The sequence below is a fragment of the Argopecten irradians genome, chromosome 16, assembly GCF_041381155.1.
Source record: "Argopecten irradians isolate NY chromosome 16, Ai_NY, whole genome shotgun sequence".
Taxonomy (NCBI): domain Eukaryota; kingdom Metazoa; phylum Mollusca; class Bivalvia; order Pectinida; family Pectinidae; genus Argopecten; species Argopecten irradians.
The window spans coordinates 7277245-7297632 of NC_091149.1; the positions used below are offsets into that span (position 1 = coordinate 7277245).

A 20388-nucleotide genomic window follows, 5' to 3' on the forward strand; every position below is an offset into this window, starting at 1 on the left:
CGGTAGAGACGCAATTAAGTCTCTTGACTTCAAAATTTAGGATAAGTTACTATTTTGAAAGAGCTTTCAACGATATTGTAGTGTCAGATGAGTGATTAAAGTCACGTAATATTACATTCAAGGCATCTTCAAGCTGCAAGGAGGAGGAAATTTGACAAAGTATTTTATTATCATAGTATTGTTATTTTGAAGATTAAAGAATAGAAATGTTTTTATTACTTGCTCTATCACTCATGAGTCTCAGATTGTCACAGACTAGATCAATAAATCAGCCCCAGAATATGCTTTTGATATGGTAACATGGTGGATATGACTTTAGCTACCAGTCGTGATGCGGTATGATCTCCTTCATAGTACGTACCATACATGTACCAGAAAGAGTGTTTATAATAAAATTTACCGTATGGACAGTTATCCAAAATCCATGGTTATGTCTGTTTGCTTGCGCACTAGTTACACCATTCAGTATTAAGCATACAAGACAAGAATTCCAGCGGAATGTGGATGTGTCGCCATCCTCAAGCATCGACAAAAACTAGTTAATTAACAGTTGAAAATAGTTGGTTGATAATTTTATGGTGAAGTTCCTCGCATTACCATGGAACTCTTGCCAACAATATTGATGGATTTTGGAAAAGTATCTGAACATGCTTGTAATAGTATCATTGATAAAAAGCAGAATTATACCAAATTTTGGTATGAAATTGAACAAAAATAGCTAAATTTTTCCAAGCGGGAAAGCCATGTTTCGACTATTTTAGAGGTCCGCGTAACTCTTGCGATAATATTGGCGCAGATTTTTGTACTAGTAAAGAACCATCTCTAAAGCATTGTCATGTTAAAGAATAACACCAACATACCAAATAAAATCGTGGTTGGAATTCGGGACAATAAATATTTTTAGAGTTACTTCGAGCGGAATCGCGCCAAATGGATTTTTTTTCTGTTATGGATGATTTTAAAGTCCCGTTTAACTCTTGAAAAATATTGACGGATTTTGACCGGTATTGAACTCATTCAAGGGGATCCTCATTGATATAGAAAACAATTTCATGAAATTTGTTTGAAATTGGACAATAAAATATTTATAGTTATCGGAAGACGGAAACCAAGGAGTATTTCTGTGTTTGACAATTTTATAAGTCCCCGTAAACTCTTGCAAAAATTGACGTGATTATGCCCATTATGTCAAACTCCTCCAGATCACATTGTCATAGAAAGCTATCTACCGACGACGTGTATGAAATCTGGACAATAAATACTTCTAGATTTATCGCTCGGAAAACGCGTTCCGGACGCCGACACCGACGACTCGGGCGGGACAGCCCGACGCCGAGCATAGGTGATACCCTTAAGGTGTCGCCTAGCGTTGCAGTGTGACACAAAAATGAAATGGATACCAGGCACTGGCATACTTTGTATAGATCTGAATTATTGATATTCATTAGGGAAAGGGATGATACATTAATTGTAATCTGAGGCGTGTTTATAAATGATCTGCAGGGCTTAGGTTCTCCTTGGAAATTTGAAACAAAGTACCTCATGGAGTATGAACCACCAGAACCTCTCAATATGTATTCTTATACACTTATACATATGAAACGATTTTGCTTATTATACACAGATATCAAGGCTGTTATTTTCTTGGACTCTGTCTAACTGGGGTAACGTTTCCAAACATGCGCTTACTGGTAACTGGTCAAAAGTAAACAAAAACACAGTAGGAAGCGATATAAAGGATAATGTTATATATTGGCACATCTGTAATCCGACATCGACAAGCTAAATTAACGCACGGCACTGGTGAACTTAGAGCTTAAGGAAAATATATTTGATCCACGCAGGTTTTCGCACTATCGACGCGTCATATAAGTTAACTATACGAAACATGGCATTGGTACCCTACTTGTTAACTGTCAGATATGTAATACAACGACAGTATATGCTTCAGGGTGTTGCAAGTATCACTCATACAATTACCATTATCACACATTACCTGCTATGAAATAACACATAATTGTAATGGCTAGAATTAGGATGATTGTGAATAAACAAGAGCACGCCCAGTTTCCCTATGTCACCATTATAAACTACATGGAAAACACGGTTTCATTAACGTATCCCTATACCCTGCAATGGTGTCTACTAGACTGTCCGCCCCTGTTGTGTTCGGTGGATGTGAGGGACGCGATTATGCGACGTGTCACCATGCCGTAACCCACCGCTAGGAATTATGGGAATGAAGGGCCTCCAGGCTAGTGCATAATCGAGGGCATTTTGTATAATTTGTTCTGTCCATTCAAATTTAGGGAAAAATAGATTTTTTTTATTTTCAACTGTCAATTATCATATAGAAGGAATTTTATATAAGCTATTAAATTATACTACAAATACATACATATGTGTAACAATATAATATATAATCACAGAATTGAACAACTTACAGTAAAATACAAATATAGACATATATAGAAGAAAAACCAGCCATATTTACCACCTCATGATAAAAACAACACCTTCATAAAAATTACCACTTTCTTTTTGGGTCACACAATTACAAAACTTAAAATACCCCCCTGTCAATAAAGACCATCCTGTCAAGTATAGTGACCATTTTACTCTTGGTGCCTTGTGGTGGTCTTTATAGACAGGTTTTCACTGTAAAGATATATGTTATCCTGATCAAGGATAAAATCAAATCCGATAGTCATTAGAGCTACCACTTCACTAAACTATTTTAACACATGCAATCTTAATTAACATCATCTTAATTAACATTCATCTTACATTAACATACATCTTGAATAACATGCATCTTAAATTAACATACATCTTAATTAACATGGGCATCTTAATTAACATGAATCTTCAAATTCAAGGTATTTTAGTACCTCAAGATTTTACAAAAACATAAATCAAGTTTACAAAAGATAGATTTCACCTTTCTGAAAAGTTAAAAATAATTAGAGATAATACTGTCACCTTTCAAATTCCATTTTATCGCAAAAGTGGCATGCATGAATAGTTCCTTATTTAAGTTATCTCATCAACTTGGCCAAATTAAACTCCATAAAATTACCAACACAGCTAGACTAAGTATTAAATTTCAGCAAATATAGAACAATTGTTATCTCCCCAGGATTACACATTAATAATCTGTCTTCTTTAAATAAAGCAGTGAAAATCTTGTAATAGGTAATATCAATTGATGTATGATTTTATTTTGATATATTACTATAGTACAATATCCATAAGCAAACAAAGAATTTTGAAACACTTATATTCAATATTAATTTACCCAAGACAATTAAAACTTTTCGAACAAAAAAATTCTCCACATGTACAAAATTTTATATCAGACAAACTCTTTATTATCATAGATACATTTAGGTAAACAAAAAACTTTAATTTTTTTTTCCGTTTTCTTTTTTTTAATTATTATTGATATGTCTACGGTAGCTTTCAGCTTGCTTCCATTGACTTAACCATTAATAACTATATTATTGAGGTGTTGAACCACGGCGATGAGAATAAACATCCAAGTGACACTGATTCCTTGTATATCATTTGAGGTGACACTGGATTCAATGTATCGTTCGCTCTAAAAATACAGAATACAGAAAAAAAAAACACTCACCGTTGTAGTTCTCTTACTTGTTTTCTGTTCAGTAAACAGACCGCAGCCAGCGGGGGGACGCTGTCGGACCACTATGGTGATTGTGAGAGAGGCACTCTTAAAAGACGAGATAACAGGGAGTGGATTCATACCATCCACTGGCATTCATTGTCACTTCATTCACAATAATTTAGAGTCGTCCTTTCTGTTAAACAACAAACAACCATATCGACATTTATAAATTAAAGAATTCCGCTGAACTACAAACAATATTATGGATATTTCATAATATCTTCATCAATAAGTCATCAAAATAGATTTATAAGTTTCAACGTGGATCACAATTACTCTACTTTTTACTTTCATTCACTTTGTACTTTTTATTAATTTCAAAAACACGACTTTATCGGTATCATAATCACATCAAAAGGATTTTTGGATTGTCATGCTTCACTGTGATTGAATTAATTCTTTTTTAATTTAAATTTATGTAATACGAGTATTAAAACATTCTGTGTTTTGATCATTATATGATATGCATGAGTATACAAAATTCTTAGTAAACAATAAAACAATATGAGTATACAACACAACAAGAAAATAATAATATTACTTAACTAAAGGGAGACAACCCCAACATTATTATATTTAACAAGATGCAAAACTATACAATGTCATAATCATTGTATAATTACTTTTCATTTGAAGCTGAAATAAAAAATTGTTGAGAGACTAATATATGCTTTCTAAAAAAATCTAAACCATAATGTTTTCTGTGACAAAATACACCAACTTGTTTCTTTAAGTGGTAGGCGCTTTGGGAGTCGGTTTCATAAATTATAACTTAAAAGTTGTTTTTTTATGGTTTATAACTTATAAGATTATTTTACAGAAGAAAGTGAATGTTATTTTATCAACAAGAATTATCTCAAATTAATAAGTGAATTTATTTATATTTGAATTATTGAAGTATAACCCTGGTTAATACTAGTCAGAATATCTCTTTAGCTGGATAGGCAAATGATTGTTATACTATAGAAAAATGTTTGTTATATACAGGTGGTCTCTATAGACAGGTTTCTTTTTATAAATTTTGGTATAAAAAGTGGTCTCTACAGATCTTTTTGTTATATAATAATTAAATATTTTTTTATATATGGGTATTTATGCAATAATTATTATGAGAATTATGTATTTTTTGGTAGAATGTTTCTAAATGAAAATTTCGAAATTTAAAAATTCCTGTGAAAAAGAGAATGACAGATATGAAACGATGTGGATGTGGCGCAGTGGTAGAAGGCACAGCTAGGTTTGGCTAGGCGATTGGTATGAAACCTAAAATAAAAGTTAAGGCCACAAAAATAAATTAGTTGACAGTCAATATACGGATAGCTTAAATGGACACCACAATAGGCCAAGGTTAAAGGTCCAGGTCATCTTCCATGCAGGACGACACATGATGCCAGGGCTATATACACCATGTCAGGGCTATACACACCATGCCAGGGCTATATACACCATGCCAGGGCTATATACACCATGCCAGGGCTATATACACCATGCCAGGGCTATATACACGATGCCAGGGCTATATACACCATGCCAGGGCTATATACACGATGCCAGCAGTATACACATGACACATGCCAGAACCTGAAATTATAAATCGACTTACAGTGAAATCGTTGTGACTTACAATCTCCTCGCTGTTTGTATAACGTCCGAACCACTTTGGCACTCCCAAAACGCTTGAACCGTCGGCTGACATTGTTATAGAACCAGTCACAGGACTTCAACTTCAGCTCACTGAAACAGAAACAAACAAATTAACAATAATGAAAACAACATGGCTGACAGACAGCCATCTTGGATTTTAAACAAGAGGCCCATGGGCCTTAGCGGTCACCTGAGTTCAGACACAGAATGAAACAAAGTCATGCATATAAACACTATAAATATATATTGGCCCATCAGGCCCTTGAAGTCAGTCAGTGATTTTATAAATTTGACTTTTTAATCTATGAAGATTATTTGGTTCCATCAAATCTGTGAATTCAGAAGAAAGATTTTTGAAATGTTATCCATTTTGACCCCTTTTGGCCCCACCCCTCTGGCCCCTGGGGGTCGGCCAGGACCAATATGGATATGATGTTAAAATGCTATCTCAGGCTAATAATTCTAACCCAGATTGACTAATTTCCTATGAAAACTAAGCAAATAATGTTCCTAAATGTGTTTTTCCTATATAAACTATAGTAAATTTGACCCGCTCCCCAGGGGAAAATCTGAGATCCCAGGGCCAAGAAATTCACAAATTTTTGTAAAGGGCCTTAAGACCTTCCAATCTATCAAGTGTATCTGGTTCCATCAATTCTGTGAATTCAAAAAGAAGATTTTTGAAATTACCATTTTGACCCCTTTTGGCTCCGCCCCTCTGGCCCCTGGGGGTCGGCCATGACCAATATGGATATGATGTTAAAATGCTATTTCAGGCTAATAATTCTAACCCAGTTTGACTAATTTCCGTTGAAAAATAGGCAAATAATGCTCATAAATGTGTTTTTCCCATATAAACTAAAGTAAACTTGACCCCCTCCCCAGGCCTAGGGGGAAACATGAGACCCCAGGGTCATATTATTCACAATTTTTGTAAAGGACTTTAAGACCTTTCCATCTATGCAGAGTATTTGATTCTACCAGTTCCAGAATTTCAGAAGAAGATTTTTGAAGTTTTAGCCTATTTGACCCGTTTTGGTTCCGCCCCTAAGGCCCCTGGGGATCAGTCATGGAAAATTTGGTAATAAGATTCAATGGCCATCACATAGGGATAATTCTGACTACAATTGACTAATTTCCTATTATAATGACTAAACAATGCTCAAAAATGTGTTTTCCCTATATAAACTTTAGTAAACTTAACCCCTCCCCAGGGGGAAACCTGAGACCCCAGGGTCATATAATTCACAATTTTTGTAAAGGACCTTAGGACCTTTCTATCTATGAAGAGTATTTAATTCCATCACATCTGTGAGTGGAGAAGAAGATTTTTGAAATTTTAGTCAATTTTACCCCTTTTGGCCCCTCCCATAGCTCCCTGGGGGTTGGGGACCATATAATTCACAAATTTGATTGTCCTTATGCCTTAGGAGGTTTGTACAAAATTTCATTGAAATTGCTTCAGCAGTTTTGGAGAAGAAGTCGAAAATGTAAATTGTTTACGGACATACGACGAACGACGGACGACGCACGACGGACAAAAGGCGATTAGAATAGGTCACTTGAGACTTCTTCTCAGGTGACCTAAACAAGTTTGTTATCACTACTTATCAGAAACTACTGGAGGGTTCTTCTTTAAACTAAATCTATAGGTTCTTCTTGGTCCCAGTCTGTGTACATGCACATTGTATTTTCAGATCAATTGGAAAACAATATGGCTGACAGTTGGTAAAACGTGATTTTGACATTTAAAGTTTGTTTCTGCTATGCAGACTAGCTAAAATTGTACTTTTCTAAAAATTAATCAAATATTCCAAGTCAGAAGGAAGGCAAGAATAAGTAGAGAAAAGACTTTTTATGAAGACTGATATGGATCAGACAATATGGAAGACTTCAAGGTCCCTCTGAGAGTTCTTGTAGAACAGCTAGAAGACTTACTGATGGTCATGTGACGTGGTTAAGCCACTCTCTTTTCATCGGGGTATTGATCTCTAGCATGAGCATGTAAAGGTCAAGGGTCATTTGCCAGGTCATGGTAGAATTTTTCCCCCGGGTGCTCCGACTTCCTCTGACTCTTAGACCCCTCATGTTTTCCATTGAGAGTGATTTGTATAAGTTATAAACCGGTCATTTATTTTGCAATTGACGTAAAAGAAAAAATCAAGTTTCAGACTTACTGTTCTTTAACACACACGTTACAGACGAATCCTCCCTTCTCCAGGTCACGGGAGCAGCACGATTTACAGATGTTTAGGTGACATTGAGTACACGTTTGTTTCCGGTTGAAGATGAGTCCAAACGTCTGGCAGCATCGGATACAAACATTCTCGTTGAGCTTGGTCTTTTTGGCAAGGACTTCTATTTTAGTGTCCTCCTCCTTCAAGTCTTCTTCAATTTTCCTAAGAAAATAAAAATAGGGGAAATGATATTCAAAGGCTGCATTACAGAAACAATAAATTATATATACAAAAGGGAGAAAAAGTGTAGGATTCCACTAAGATCCCATCATGTTTTTTTACCCAAACACCATTGATCCAACCCTAAACACCATCTAATACCACCACAATTCCACCGTAACATCATCTGATCCCACCACGATTTTACCATATCATCATCCGATCTCACCATGATTTCATCCTAACATCATCCGATCTCACCATGATTTCACCCAAACATCATCTGATCTCACCACGATTTCACCCTAACACCATCTGATCTCACCACAATTTCACCCAAACACCATCTGATCCCAACACAATTTCACCATAACACCATCTGATCCCAACACGATTTCACCCTAACACCATCTGATCCCAACACGATTTCACCATAACATCATCTGATCCCACCACAATTTTAAAATAACATCATCTGATTCCACCACGATTTCACCCTAACACCATCTGATCCCACCATGATTTCACCCTAACACCATCTGACCCCACCATTTCACCTAAACCATCGATCCACACGATTTCACCCTAACACCATCTGATCTCACACACATTTCACCCTAACACCATCTGATTCCACCACGATTTCACCCTAACACCATCTGATCCCACCACAATTTCACCCTAACACCATCTGATCCCACCACAATTTCACCCTAACACCATCTGATCCCACCACAATTTCACCCTAACACCATCTGATCCCACCACAATTTCACCCTAACACCATCTGATCCCACCACGATTTCACCCTAACACCATCTGATCCCACCACGATTTCACCATAACATCATCTGATCCCACCACAATTTCAAAATAACATCATCCGATTCCACCACGATTTCACCCTAACATCATCTGATCCCACCATGATTTCACCCTAACATCATCTGATCTCCACCACAATTTCACCCTAAACATCATCTGATCCCACCACAATTTCACCCTAACACCATCTGATCCCACCACAATTTCACCCTAACATCATCCGATCCCACCATGATTTTCATTCCAATTCCTTTCAATCCCACCACAATTTCACCCTAACACCATCTGATCCCACCACGATTTTACCCCTAAACATCATCCAGTCTCCACCATGATTTCACCCTAACACCATCTGATCACCACATTCACCCTAAAACCATCCGATCCCACCATGATTTTCCACCCTAATCATCCGATCCCACCATGATTTTCACCCTAACACATCATACGATTGGGTGTAACAATACATCAGACTTTCGATATATTGCGATTGTATGCCTCTCAATTTGATCAGTCCATGGCAAATTCAACAAGGTCGATAACATTCGCCGATAGTATACCAAGCTATCAATAGTTTCATTAGTCAGATATTTTTCTGTAGCTTGGGTGTACTCACAGAGAATTGATAGAGTAACAGACTAACAGTCACAATAAAATATCACTTTTCCAATGATATTTGATCAAAAAGCGAACACAGACATTGTTCTCGATCATCATTGTCTTTGTGTTTGGGATGTTAGTGACGCTTGCAGGTAAAGGGAAGTAACTCTACACCTGACACTGCACTACATTTACGAAATGACCTGCCAATTCATTGACCAGAATTTAATAGACTTCAGAATACTATTGCAATTGTAGTCTGTCAATAGAATTACACATCTATAGGGATTTCTCTCAAACATTTTTGACCTGATTCCCAATATTTCCACTATTTCTAAAATATTTGGTAAAAACTATTTTCGTTCAGTATAAATGTTTCCTTCTTGAAATAAAGATTTTTTTTGTCTTTGATATTTACAACAACTGTAAATGTATATGTACCAGACAAAAATATTACACTACATGGATTTTAAAAGACTTCATTTATACGTAGATATACAAAGAATCAAAATATCATGTATTTTTCCACGTACAGTACAGGTATAACAGACAATACTTATTACCCAATACACATACCCAACAGACAATTCACCCCAGGTGAACTGTGGGTATTTAAATATCAGGGTTTGCAAACGTGACTCAAATTGACCTACTACACAATCTATGTCTGCTTTACAACTGTGTGTGTGTCAAACTAGACAAGGAAGTAATAATATCAGATATCGCCAGGCCTCAATAGACTGACATTTTGGTTGCTAAATGTTTGTTTACATTAGTAACCAATGACAAGGATGGTCTTATTCTGTGTGGACACATATAAATTTCATTTAATGGACAATTTTGTGTATTACCAAGACTGAATTTTATCTTAAATGGATATTTTCATCAGAAACTGAGAAAGTGACTGATCTGCCAACATTAGAAGAAGGAAGTAAATTCATGGTTTAAGCTGTAAATTTCAGAGGAAGAGAAATTTGAACAGCATTGAATATCATTTAGATTCTGGGGAAGACCAACTTGATTTAATCCCAGGTACCCTGTGTGTGTCATCAGTGAATGCAGTGATTATTGGGTAATTATTTTCTTGGCGTTTTAAAAACATTGAGGTCAATCAATATTTAAAAACTGTATGTACACACATAGAACTGAATAGAACAAAGAGCAATTAACAACATCAAATAAAACTCTTATTCAACTGGTTATGTTAAACATTGAATTGATCCAGTATATATATTCAATTTTTCAGAAATTCAACAAATAGCTCATCTTCATCAAAATGGCAACAGCAAACATACCAGTTCGTACGGAAGGACAGACAACCTGTAACCATCACAAGGGGAAACAACTAGATTGGTATTGTGAAAAATGTCAAGAACCAATTTGTGCTAAATGCGTTTCCACCATTCACAAAATTCATCCAGTGTGTGAGCTTAGTGAAGTCACTCCTCAGAAGAAACAAGACATCAGAAACTTTATTGACAGAACCGAACAAAATGATCTGGTACAGATTGGGAAATACATCACATCTACAGATACACTCCTCAAAGACAATGACAACATATTTGATAAATTAGCACATGAATTGAAGATGCAAACAGATAAATTAAAACAAGACCTTGACCAGCTTAGAGAAGAGACACTCTCACTTTATCAAAAACTTAAAGACGACAACATCAAACTCATACAAAAATACAAACAAGAACTAGAATCATTGAACAAACAAATTAAACACCAAATACAGAAATGTAAGACAACACTTCAGCAGGGCTCACACATAGAAATATATGACACTAAAAATGAAATAGATTCCCGAATACATATCCCTGTCAAACCTACTTTAGATACAGTCAGCTTCAACCCCAACAACACTCCTAAAGGTCACCTGGTACAAGCCTTAGGAAAAGTCACCACCTCAGGCCAAAGTCATACATCCACTGACCAGAAACGGTCAGTATCATTATCAGACGGTCAGCAACAACCCTCATCACAACAACAGTCAGAGGATAAAGGTAAGAAAGCAGTGGCCAGGAAAACACTACTGACAGAGACCAAGGTGGTGGAGGAGTGGAAGTCTCCATGTTACATTACTTCTATATGTCCTACCACTGATGACCAGGCCTGGACCAGTAACTACTACAGTAACACATTAACTCTCCTGGACAGGAAGGGCACAGTGATACAGAAGGTCACACACAAGGCTGGGATCAATGACATCAGTCTATCACCAACAACACACAGATTGTGGGCCTGTGATATACAAAACAACATCCTGGAGCTGGTATCAGGACAGTTAACTCAACAATTCACAACTAAAACACATCCTTACAGCATATGTATTACAGCAAAGAACCATGTCATTGTGGGCATGTCAGGAAATGTCTCCAAATATACCACACAAGGTCAGATGGTACTCACTACAATGGCAGCAGGGACTGGGAAACCATTAGTGTGTACACCATACAGGATCACAGAGTGTCCTGTCACTAACAATGTCGCAGTGATTGATCACAGTGATAAAGATGATGGTGGTGATGGAAACAAACATGTTGTTGTCATGGATACTGACTTCCAGCAACTGTTTGTATACAGAGGTGACATCCCCAGTACATGTAAACAATCACCACAAACAGGAGGTAAACCATTTAACCCCTGGGGTATAGTGTATGATAGTCAGGGGAGCCTCATCATAGGGGATGGTAACAATAAAAATGTTGTCCTAGTGAGTAAAGATGGTAAAGGTACTCAGGATCCTACACACAGACAGAGACTGGGTAGGGGCTGTAGGTGTGGGTAGAGATGATTTACTGTGGATAAGTATTGGGTTCTTATGGGGTCGTGTGAAGATGTTACAGTACTACAAGATGTGATAAAACTACTACAGTACAGCAGGGTGTGATAGCTGTGATAAAACTACTACAGTACAGCAGGGTGTGATAGCTGTGATAAAACTACTACAGTACAGCAGGGTGTGATAGCTGTGATAAAACTACTACAGTACAGCAGGGTGTGATAGCTGTGATAAAACTACTACAGTACAGCAGGGTGTGATAGCTGTGATAAAACTACTACAGTACAGCAGGGTGTGATAGCTGTGATAAAACTACTACAGTACAGCAGGGTGTGATAGCTGTGATAAAACTACTACAGTACAGCAGGGTGTGATAGCTGTGATAAAACTACTACAGTACAGCAGGGTGTGATAGCTGTGATAAAACTACTACAGTACAGCAGGGTGTGATAGCTGTGATAAAACTACTACAGTACAGCAGGGTGTGATAGCTGTGATAAAACTACTACAGTACAGCAGGGTGTGATAGCTGTGATAAAACTACTACAGTACAGCAGGGTGTGATAGCTGTGATAAAACTACTACAGTACAGCAGGGTGTGATAGCTGTGATAAAACTACTACAGTGCAGCAGGGTGTGATTGATAGCTGTGATAAAACTACCACAGTACAGCAGGGTGTGATAGCTGTGATAAAACTACTACAGTACAGCAGGGTGTGATAGCTGTGATAAAACTACTACAGTACAGCAGGGTGTGATAGCTGTGATAAAACTACTACAGTACAGCAGGGTGTGATAGCTGTGATAAAACTACTACAGTACAGCAGGGTGTGATAGCTGTGATAAAACTACTACAGTACAGCAGGGTGTGATAGCTGTGATAAAACTACTACAGTACAGCAGGGTGTGATAGCTGTGATAAAACTACTACAGTACAGCAGGGTGTGATAGCTGTGATAAAACTACTACAGTACAGCAGGGTGTGATAGCTGTGATAAAACTACTACAGTACAGCAGGGTGTGATAGCTGTGATAAAACTACTACAGTACAGCAGGGTGTGATAGCTGTGATAAAACTACTACAGTACAGCAGATTGTGATAGCTGTGATAAAACTACTACAGTACAGCAGGGTGTGATAGCTGTGATAAAACTACTACAGTACAGCAGGGTGTGATAGCTGTGATAAAACTACTACAGTACAGCAGGGTGTGATAGCTGTGATAAAACTACTACAGTACAGCAGGGTGTGATAGCTGTGATAAAACTACTACAGTACAGCAGGGTGTGATAGCTGTGATAAAACTACTACAGTACAGCAGGGTGTGATAGCTGTGATAAAACTACTACAGTACAGCAGGGTGTGATAGCTGTGATAAAACTACTACAGTACAGCAGGGTGTGATAGCTGTGATAAAACTACTACAGTACAGCAGGGTGTGATAGCTGTGATAAAACTACTACAGTACAGCAGGGTGTGATAGCTGTGATAAAACTACTACAGTACAGCAGGGTGTGATAGCTGTGATAAAACTACTACAGTACAGCAGGGTGTGATAGCTGTGATAAAACTACTACAGTACAGCAGGGTGTGATAGCTGTGATAAAACTACTACAGTACAGCAGGGTGTGATAGCTGTGATAAAACTACTACAGTACAGCAGGGTGTGATAGCTGTGATAAAACTACTACAGTACAGCAGGGTGTGATAGCTGTGATAAAACTACTACAGTACAGCAGGGTGTGATAGCTGTGATAAAACTACTACAGTACAGCAGGGTGTGATAGCTGTGATAGGGTGATACTTTATAGACAGGTTTGACATTTGGGTGATCTTTATAGACAGGTTTGATCCTTGGTGGGTGATCTTTAGACTTACATACAGGTTTGGTCTTTATAGACAAGGTTTCTTGCTGGATCTTTATAAGTACATTTTTACCTTGTGAAAAACCCTTTAATAGACAGGTTTGATTTATGGACAAAGATATTGGTTTCTAATACTTTACTTGAAATTATTGTACATAGTGATTTTTCATATAATAACTATACAGTATGTACTGTGTAAAACTACTTTCATTTGCATGTGTGATTTACTTTTCACAAAGTATCCAAGTAAAAAGTTTCATCTCCATTATATCTTATCAACTATATTGACAGGAATTATCATTCAAATTGTTAAATCTGTGAATATTTATGTGATTAAAACTTGTTTTGACAAATGAAATTGTGTGATATTTAATCGCCACAGCAAGACAGTTGATTTTACAGTAGTTAGGTAGAGACTTGATGGAGACTTTTGTGTCGGTATTTATAAAAATGTGAATACACCTGGAGATACAGGTAAACAATTTGCATGATGTGGATTTGTAAAAAATTGTACTAAAATATTAAAAGTACTGTGTATATTTGGTTATTCAATTACTACATAAATGTAGTTTTGAACTTCATTTAATTGATATCCCAATCATTGTCATAGTAGTTTATACCTACATTCTTTGATAAATTAATAAACAGTGCTGGTGTTACATTGATAAAAAAATTAACAGGCCCATGGGGCTGAACGATTTTTTTTATACTAAGAGTTTAGGTATTAACAGACAGGGTTATGCTGTTAAAAATTATGAAAGTCTTATCAGGTCTGATACCAGTTTACAGACCAAGAATAATGAAAACAAGACAAGTGGTATTTAAGTTTTAAAACCATTTGACAATTTTCCAGATGACAAGTTTAAACATGGACCCCAGTACCCAGATAAATAGAAATTTGAACTGACCCAGGAACAATTACAGATGAATCAGGAACATATGTACAAATGACTAACAAGAACAGATGGGACCATGATGGACCATTACATTTTTAGACAGACAGGTAATCAGATGGTTTTTGTCGGATATTTATGGACAATGATTAAAATAACAGGCCAGAACCAGGAACAGATCAGATACCTGATGAAAGTGGAACAAGATGGACCAAATAATCAGATGACCCAGACCTTTAGGATTATACAAGACTATTTGGATTTATGTAACTTTTGATATGACATGTTGGAATCAAGGAACACAGTACCTGATGTACCCAGAAACAGATGGACCAGTACCTGATGGACCAGGAACAGATGGACCAGACCTGACAGGACCACAGGAACAGATGGACCAGTACCTGATGGACCCAGGAACAGATGGACCAGTACCTGATGTACCAGGAACAGATGGACCCTGATGGACCCAGGAACAGGATGGACCAGTACCTGATGAACCCAGGAACAGATGGACCAGTACCTGATGGACCCAGGAACAGATGGACCAGTACCTGATGAACCCAGTAACAGATGGACCAGTACCTGATGGACCCAGGAACAGATGGACCAGTACCTGATGGACCCAGGAACAGATGGACCAAGCACCTGATGGACCCAGGAACAGATGGACCAGTACCTGATGAACCCAGGAACAGATGGACCAGTACCTGATGAACCCAGGAACAGATGGACCAGTACCTGATGGACCCAGGAACAGATGGACCAGTACCTGATGAACCCAGGAACAGATGGACCAGTACCTGATGGACCCAGGAACAGATGGACCAGTACCTGATGAACCCAGGAACAGATGGACCAGTACCTGATGGACCCAGGAACAGATGGACCAGTACCTGATGAACCCAGGAACAGATGGACCAGTACCTGATGAACCCAGGAACAGATGGACCAGTACCTGATGAACCCAGGAACAGATGGACCAGTACCTGATGAACCCAGGAACAGATGGACCAGTACCTGATGAACCCAGGAACAGATGGACCAGTACCTGATGAACCCAGGAACAGATGGACCAGTACCTGATGAACCCAGGAACAGATGGACCAGTACCTGATGACCCAGTAACAGATGGACCAGTACCTGATGAACCCAGTAACAGATGGACCAGTACCTGATGACCCAGAACAGATGGACCAGTACCTGATGAACCCAGAACAGATGGACAGTACCTGATGAACCCAGGAACAGATGGACCAGTACCTGATGGACCCAGGAACAGATGGACCAGTACCTGATGAACCCAGGAACAGATGGACCAGTACCTGATGAACCCAGTAACAGATGGACCAGTACCTGATGAACCCAGGAACAGATGGACCAGTACCTGATGAACCCAGGAACAGATGGACCAGTACCTGATGAACCCAGGAACAGATGGACCCAGGAACAGATGGACCAGTACCTGATGGACCCAGGAACAGATGGACCAGTACCTGATGAACCCAGGAACAGATGGACCAGTACCTGATGAACCCAGTAACAGATGGACCAGTACCTGATGAACCCAGGAACAGTGGACCAGTACCTGAGAACCAGTACCTGATGACCCAGGAACAGATGGACCAGTACCTGATGAACCCAGGAACAGATGGACCAGTACCTGATGAACCCAGGAACAGATGGACCAGTACCTGATGAACCCAGGAACAGATGGACCAGTACCTGATGAACCCAGGAACAGATGGACCAGTACCTGATGAACCCAGGAACAGATGGACCAGGACCTGATGAACCCAGGAACAGATGGACCAGTACCTGATGAACCCAGGAACAGATGGACCAGTACCTGATGAACCCAGGAACAGATGGACCAGTACCTAATACAAATATTAATACAGTGTAACCTGTCAAAACCGACCCTTGTCTAATACAGATACCTGTCTATTCTGGCTTCATTATGTCATTTTCTTTACAGTCATACATAATTGAAATGAAATGTAGATATACATTGTAATTAATTTGTAAGTGAAGGGAAGTAACTCTTATACACTTCCACACTTCTTACTCACACAAAACACATATAGATACAATGTAAGTATCTTTACATAATTCCAATGAAATATTATAGTATACATGTATAAGTAATATACACGTATATACATTGTAATTGATTTGTTAGTAAAGGGAAGTAACTCAAAACACATATAGATAAAATGTAAGTATCTATACATACCTGTACATTGAAATGAAATTTTATGATATTGACATTGATTTTGTACAGTTGTAAATCTAGCCTTATAGTAATTTACCTGATAAATTGTGACGTTTCGGGTGCATGATTCTGACACTAGAGGGCAGTAGGAGTCTTGTTTGTAGGGTGACGTTAACACCATATCCAAATTTATCCATATTCATCAGACGGCGCCCATCTGTTGGGAAGCCCAGTATAGTGAGTCTCCAAATACATCCAAACTGACGGGATTGTCTAGGCCTGAAGGATATCAAAGATACTTATACTATAGAGGAGGGCATTTTCAAATGAAATATTTACGATCATAAATAAAGATTGACATGGAAGAAGACATGGAATAAAATAAACCAAGCATCAAATTGAAATTCTAAAATTATAAACTTAACATGTTTTAGATGATCAACTGAAAATTACCATTAACAAATGTATTGAAGCCTAACCATTTTACCCTATTTTCCAGATTATACGCTGCTTCTTATTTCCCTATAAATCAGGTGAGCGGCTAATATGTGGATAAAACTAAAATCAGGTTATATTTTGAAAAAGAAAATTGTGATTCACATGTGAAAGTTGTAGGTATTTCTCGTCGGTTAGCATAGTCTTACATCGAAATAATCTTGAATTTACAAATATTTAAGAAAAGTAATGACCTTGTCCTTAAGTCAGTGAATCTATTTTTTGTTACATATACATTTGAATATTACAATCAAAATTATATGACCCTGGGTCATTTACTTAGAAAGGTAGATCAAAGTGATTGACCTAACCTCTGACCTTGACCCACTAGTTATACAGGAGTATACCAACAACAGAATGAACTTTGACCTCACTTTTCCCGACGACGATGACCCTGTCTGATCCGTCCAGTTTGATGGACTCGATCAGGTTTTCCTTGGAGTCACACCAGTAAAGTCGCGGTCATCCATGTGGTCATCAAGGGTCAGTCCTCAGTTGGCTGGCCGAGCCATGTGGAGACCAAGACTGACCGTTCCTCACCGGTCATCCAAGCCTGTTCTATTTTAGGACTGGTGCTGCCTGCATCTGTCCTGTACAGCAATCTGTCAATACCAAATTCAAGATTTTCAGACACATTTTGAATCATTAGTTCTAGATTCTACCCGTTATCATACTTTTTGCCTAATTCATGATAGAAACCTTCATTTTTTGTGAAGGTAAGCAAGACGATTCCTTTGAAAAGGATATAACTACTAAGAGTAGATTTAGAAGTAAATGAAGGGAAAATGTGCGCGTGTGTGTGTGTGGGGGGGGAGGGGTCTGTGTGCAGTTTTGGAAGATCTGACACTAAAATTTGTTTGTTTGATTAAATTTACCTCATATTAACAGTCAGGGTCATGTAAGGACAGCCTTGTTGTGTGTATGAAGAACGAGTGCGGTGCCTGTATTGGGAATCTGCTTTATATTCGTGTTGAACACCGTTTTTTTAGTGCCACTGAAGACACCAAGCAACACACCCCACCTGGTCACATTATACTGACATCGGGCCAACCGCTCGTCCTACTCACGCTGAGCGCTAAGAAACTACCACTCTTATAGACTATGGTGTGTCTCGGACATAGGGGAGATAACTTATTTTTTTGTGGTATTGTGACAATGAAGGCTAGTGGGTGTACAAATAATGTATGAAGGGAGGTAACTCCTGAAGGATCAATCCTAACTTACCCCAGTTTAGGGTTGACAATGAAGGTTAAGGGAGGAAATGTACAAATAATGTATGAAGGGGAGGTAACTCCTGAAGGATCAATCCTAACTTACCCCAGTTTAGGGTTGACAATGAAGGTTAAGGGAGGAAATGTACAAATAATGTATGAAGGGGAGGTAACTCCTGAAGGATCAATCCTAACTTACCCCAGTTTAGGGTTGACAATGAAGGTTAAGGGAGGAAATGTACAAATAATGTATGAAGGGGAGGTAACTCCTGAAGGATCAATCCTAACTTACCCCAGTTTAGGGTTGACAATGAAGGTTAAGGGAGGAAATGTACAAATAATGTATGAAGGGGAGGTAACTCCTGAAGGATCAATCCTAACTTACCCCAGTTTAGGGTTGACAATGAAGGTTAAGGGAGGAAATGTACAAATAATGTATGAAGGGGAGGTAACTCCTGAAGGATCAATCCTAACTTACCCCAGTTTAGGGTTGACAATGAAGGTTAAGGGAGGAAATGTACAAATAATGTATGAAGGGGAGGTAACTCCTGAAGGATCAATCCTAACTTACCCCAGTTTAGGGTTGACAATGAAGGTTAAGGGAGGAAATGTACAAATAATGTATGAATGTACAAATAATGTATGAAGGGGAGGTAACTCCTGAAGGATCAATCCTAACTTACCCCAGTTTAGGGTTGACAATTATAGCCAGAGGATGAACCAAGTCATCCCTTATCAAGGTCTTCTGGTATCGACCGTCGTCTAGGGCAACAGAGATCGTCCGCCGACTCGAATCTGTCCAATAAATATTTCTGGAAGGAACATATCAAAACACTAATAATTTCAGACAGTCAAAAATTATACAAAATTAGAAAGAGTTCACTATCTGTCCTTTACATAACACACACTTTACAAACATTGATGGAACTAAAACTTGGAGTTTAGTATAATCCTTAGAGTTTCTGATATTTATAAATCTACCAAATCCAAAACACTTTCAGAAATAAAAAGTGGTAAACTGTTATTAGTCAACTGTATTCATTATAACACATTGAAAATATTTAATATTTTGTATATTTTTTTAATTTTCCTTTTATGATAAAGGCTCGATCAACATTAAAAAAAAGTGAAAATTCATCTGTTAGAGCTAATTCTTTTTTGTAGTTCACAAGTTTTGCCTCTATTTACATTTTTTTCTTAATTATGAAAATGACCTTTGACCTACTTTGTAACCCAATCAATGGCTATCCCCTCCACCTGGGTCACATCTGCGTTTAAATCCTGGGGACGCGGCAGGCCACCATTTTTGATATCGTCGGGAATTCCAGCTCTTTCAATCTTCATCAATGATAGATCAGAAAAGTAAAGAAGGCGACGATCCACATCAACGTCTAGTGCCCCCATGTGGCGCCCCCAACTTAACGTTCCTGAGTACGCCTTTTTGTCGGGGATGACCTGTCGTACCTCGTGGCCACTGGTGAAGAAGATCAACAGTTGTCCACCTGAAATGATAATAGTATCAGAGTTTGTGCACAATCTGCCACATTGTAATGAAATCTTGAGTGAGAATCCAAATTCAGAATTAATTAAACAATCAATACGTTTCAGGAAAACTTTTGAATACATATATATACAACCTAATCAGGGGAGTGAGTTTTGTTTATAACATTCCTTATTCATAAGGGCATTTTTTCAATTAAATAGGCCAAATGTGGTTACAATCTATGCAGAACTCTATGACAAGAAGCAATTTAAAGAAAGTGATGATGGA

General features: G+C 38.0%; 1 protein-coding gene and 1 pseudogene across 1 annotated transcript in view; one reads left to right on the forward strand and one right to left on the reverse strand.

Annotated features, from left to right (window-relative positions):
* Positions 1-20388, reverse strand: part of LOC138311156 (low-density lipoprotein receptor 2-like) — a 163508-nt gene that overhangs the window by 55529 nt on the left and 87591 nt on the right. The window contains exons 4-5 of the mRNA XM_069252621.1: positions 19301-19429; positions 17009-17190 (exon numbers count right to left, since the gene is read on the reverse strand). Coding sequence (XP_069108722.1) covers positions 17009-17190; positions 19301-19429 — 311 coding nt within the window. The remainder of the gene's footprint in view (positions 1-17008; positions 17191-19300; positions 19430-20388) is intronic.
* LOC138311142 (tripartite motif-containing protein 2-like) lies at positions 9814-12157 on the forward strand (annotated as a pseudogene).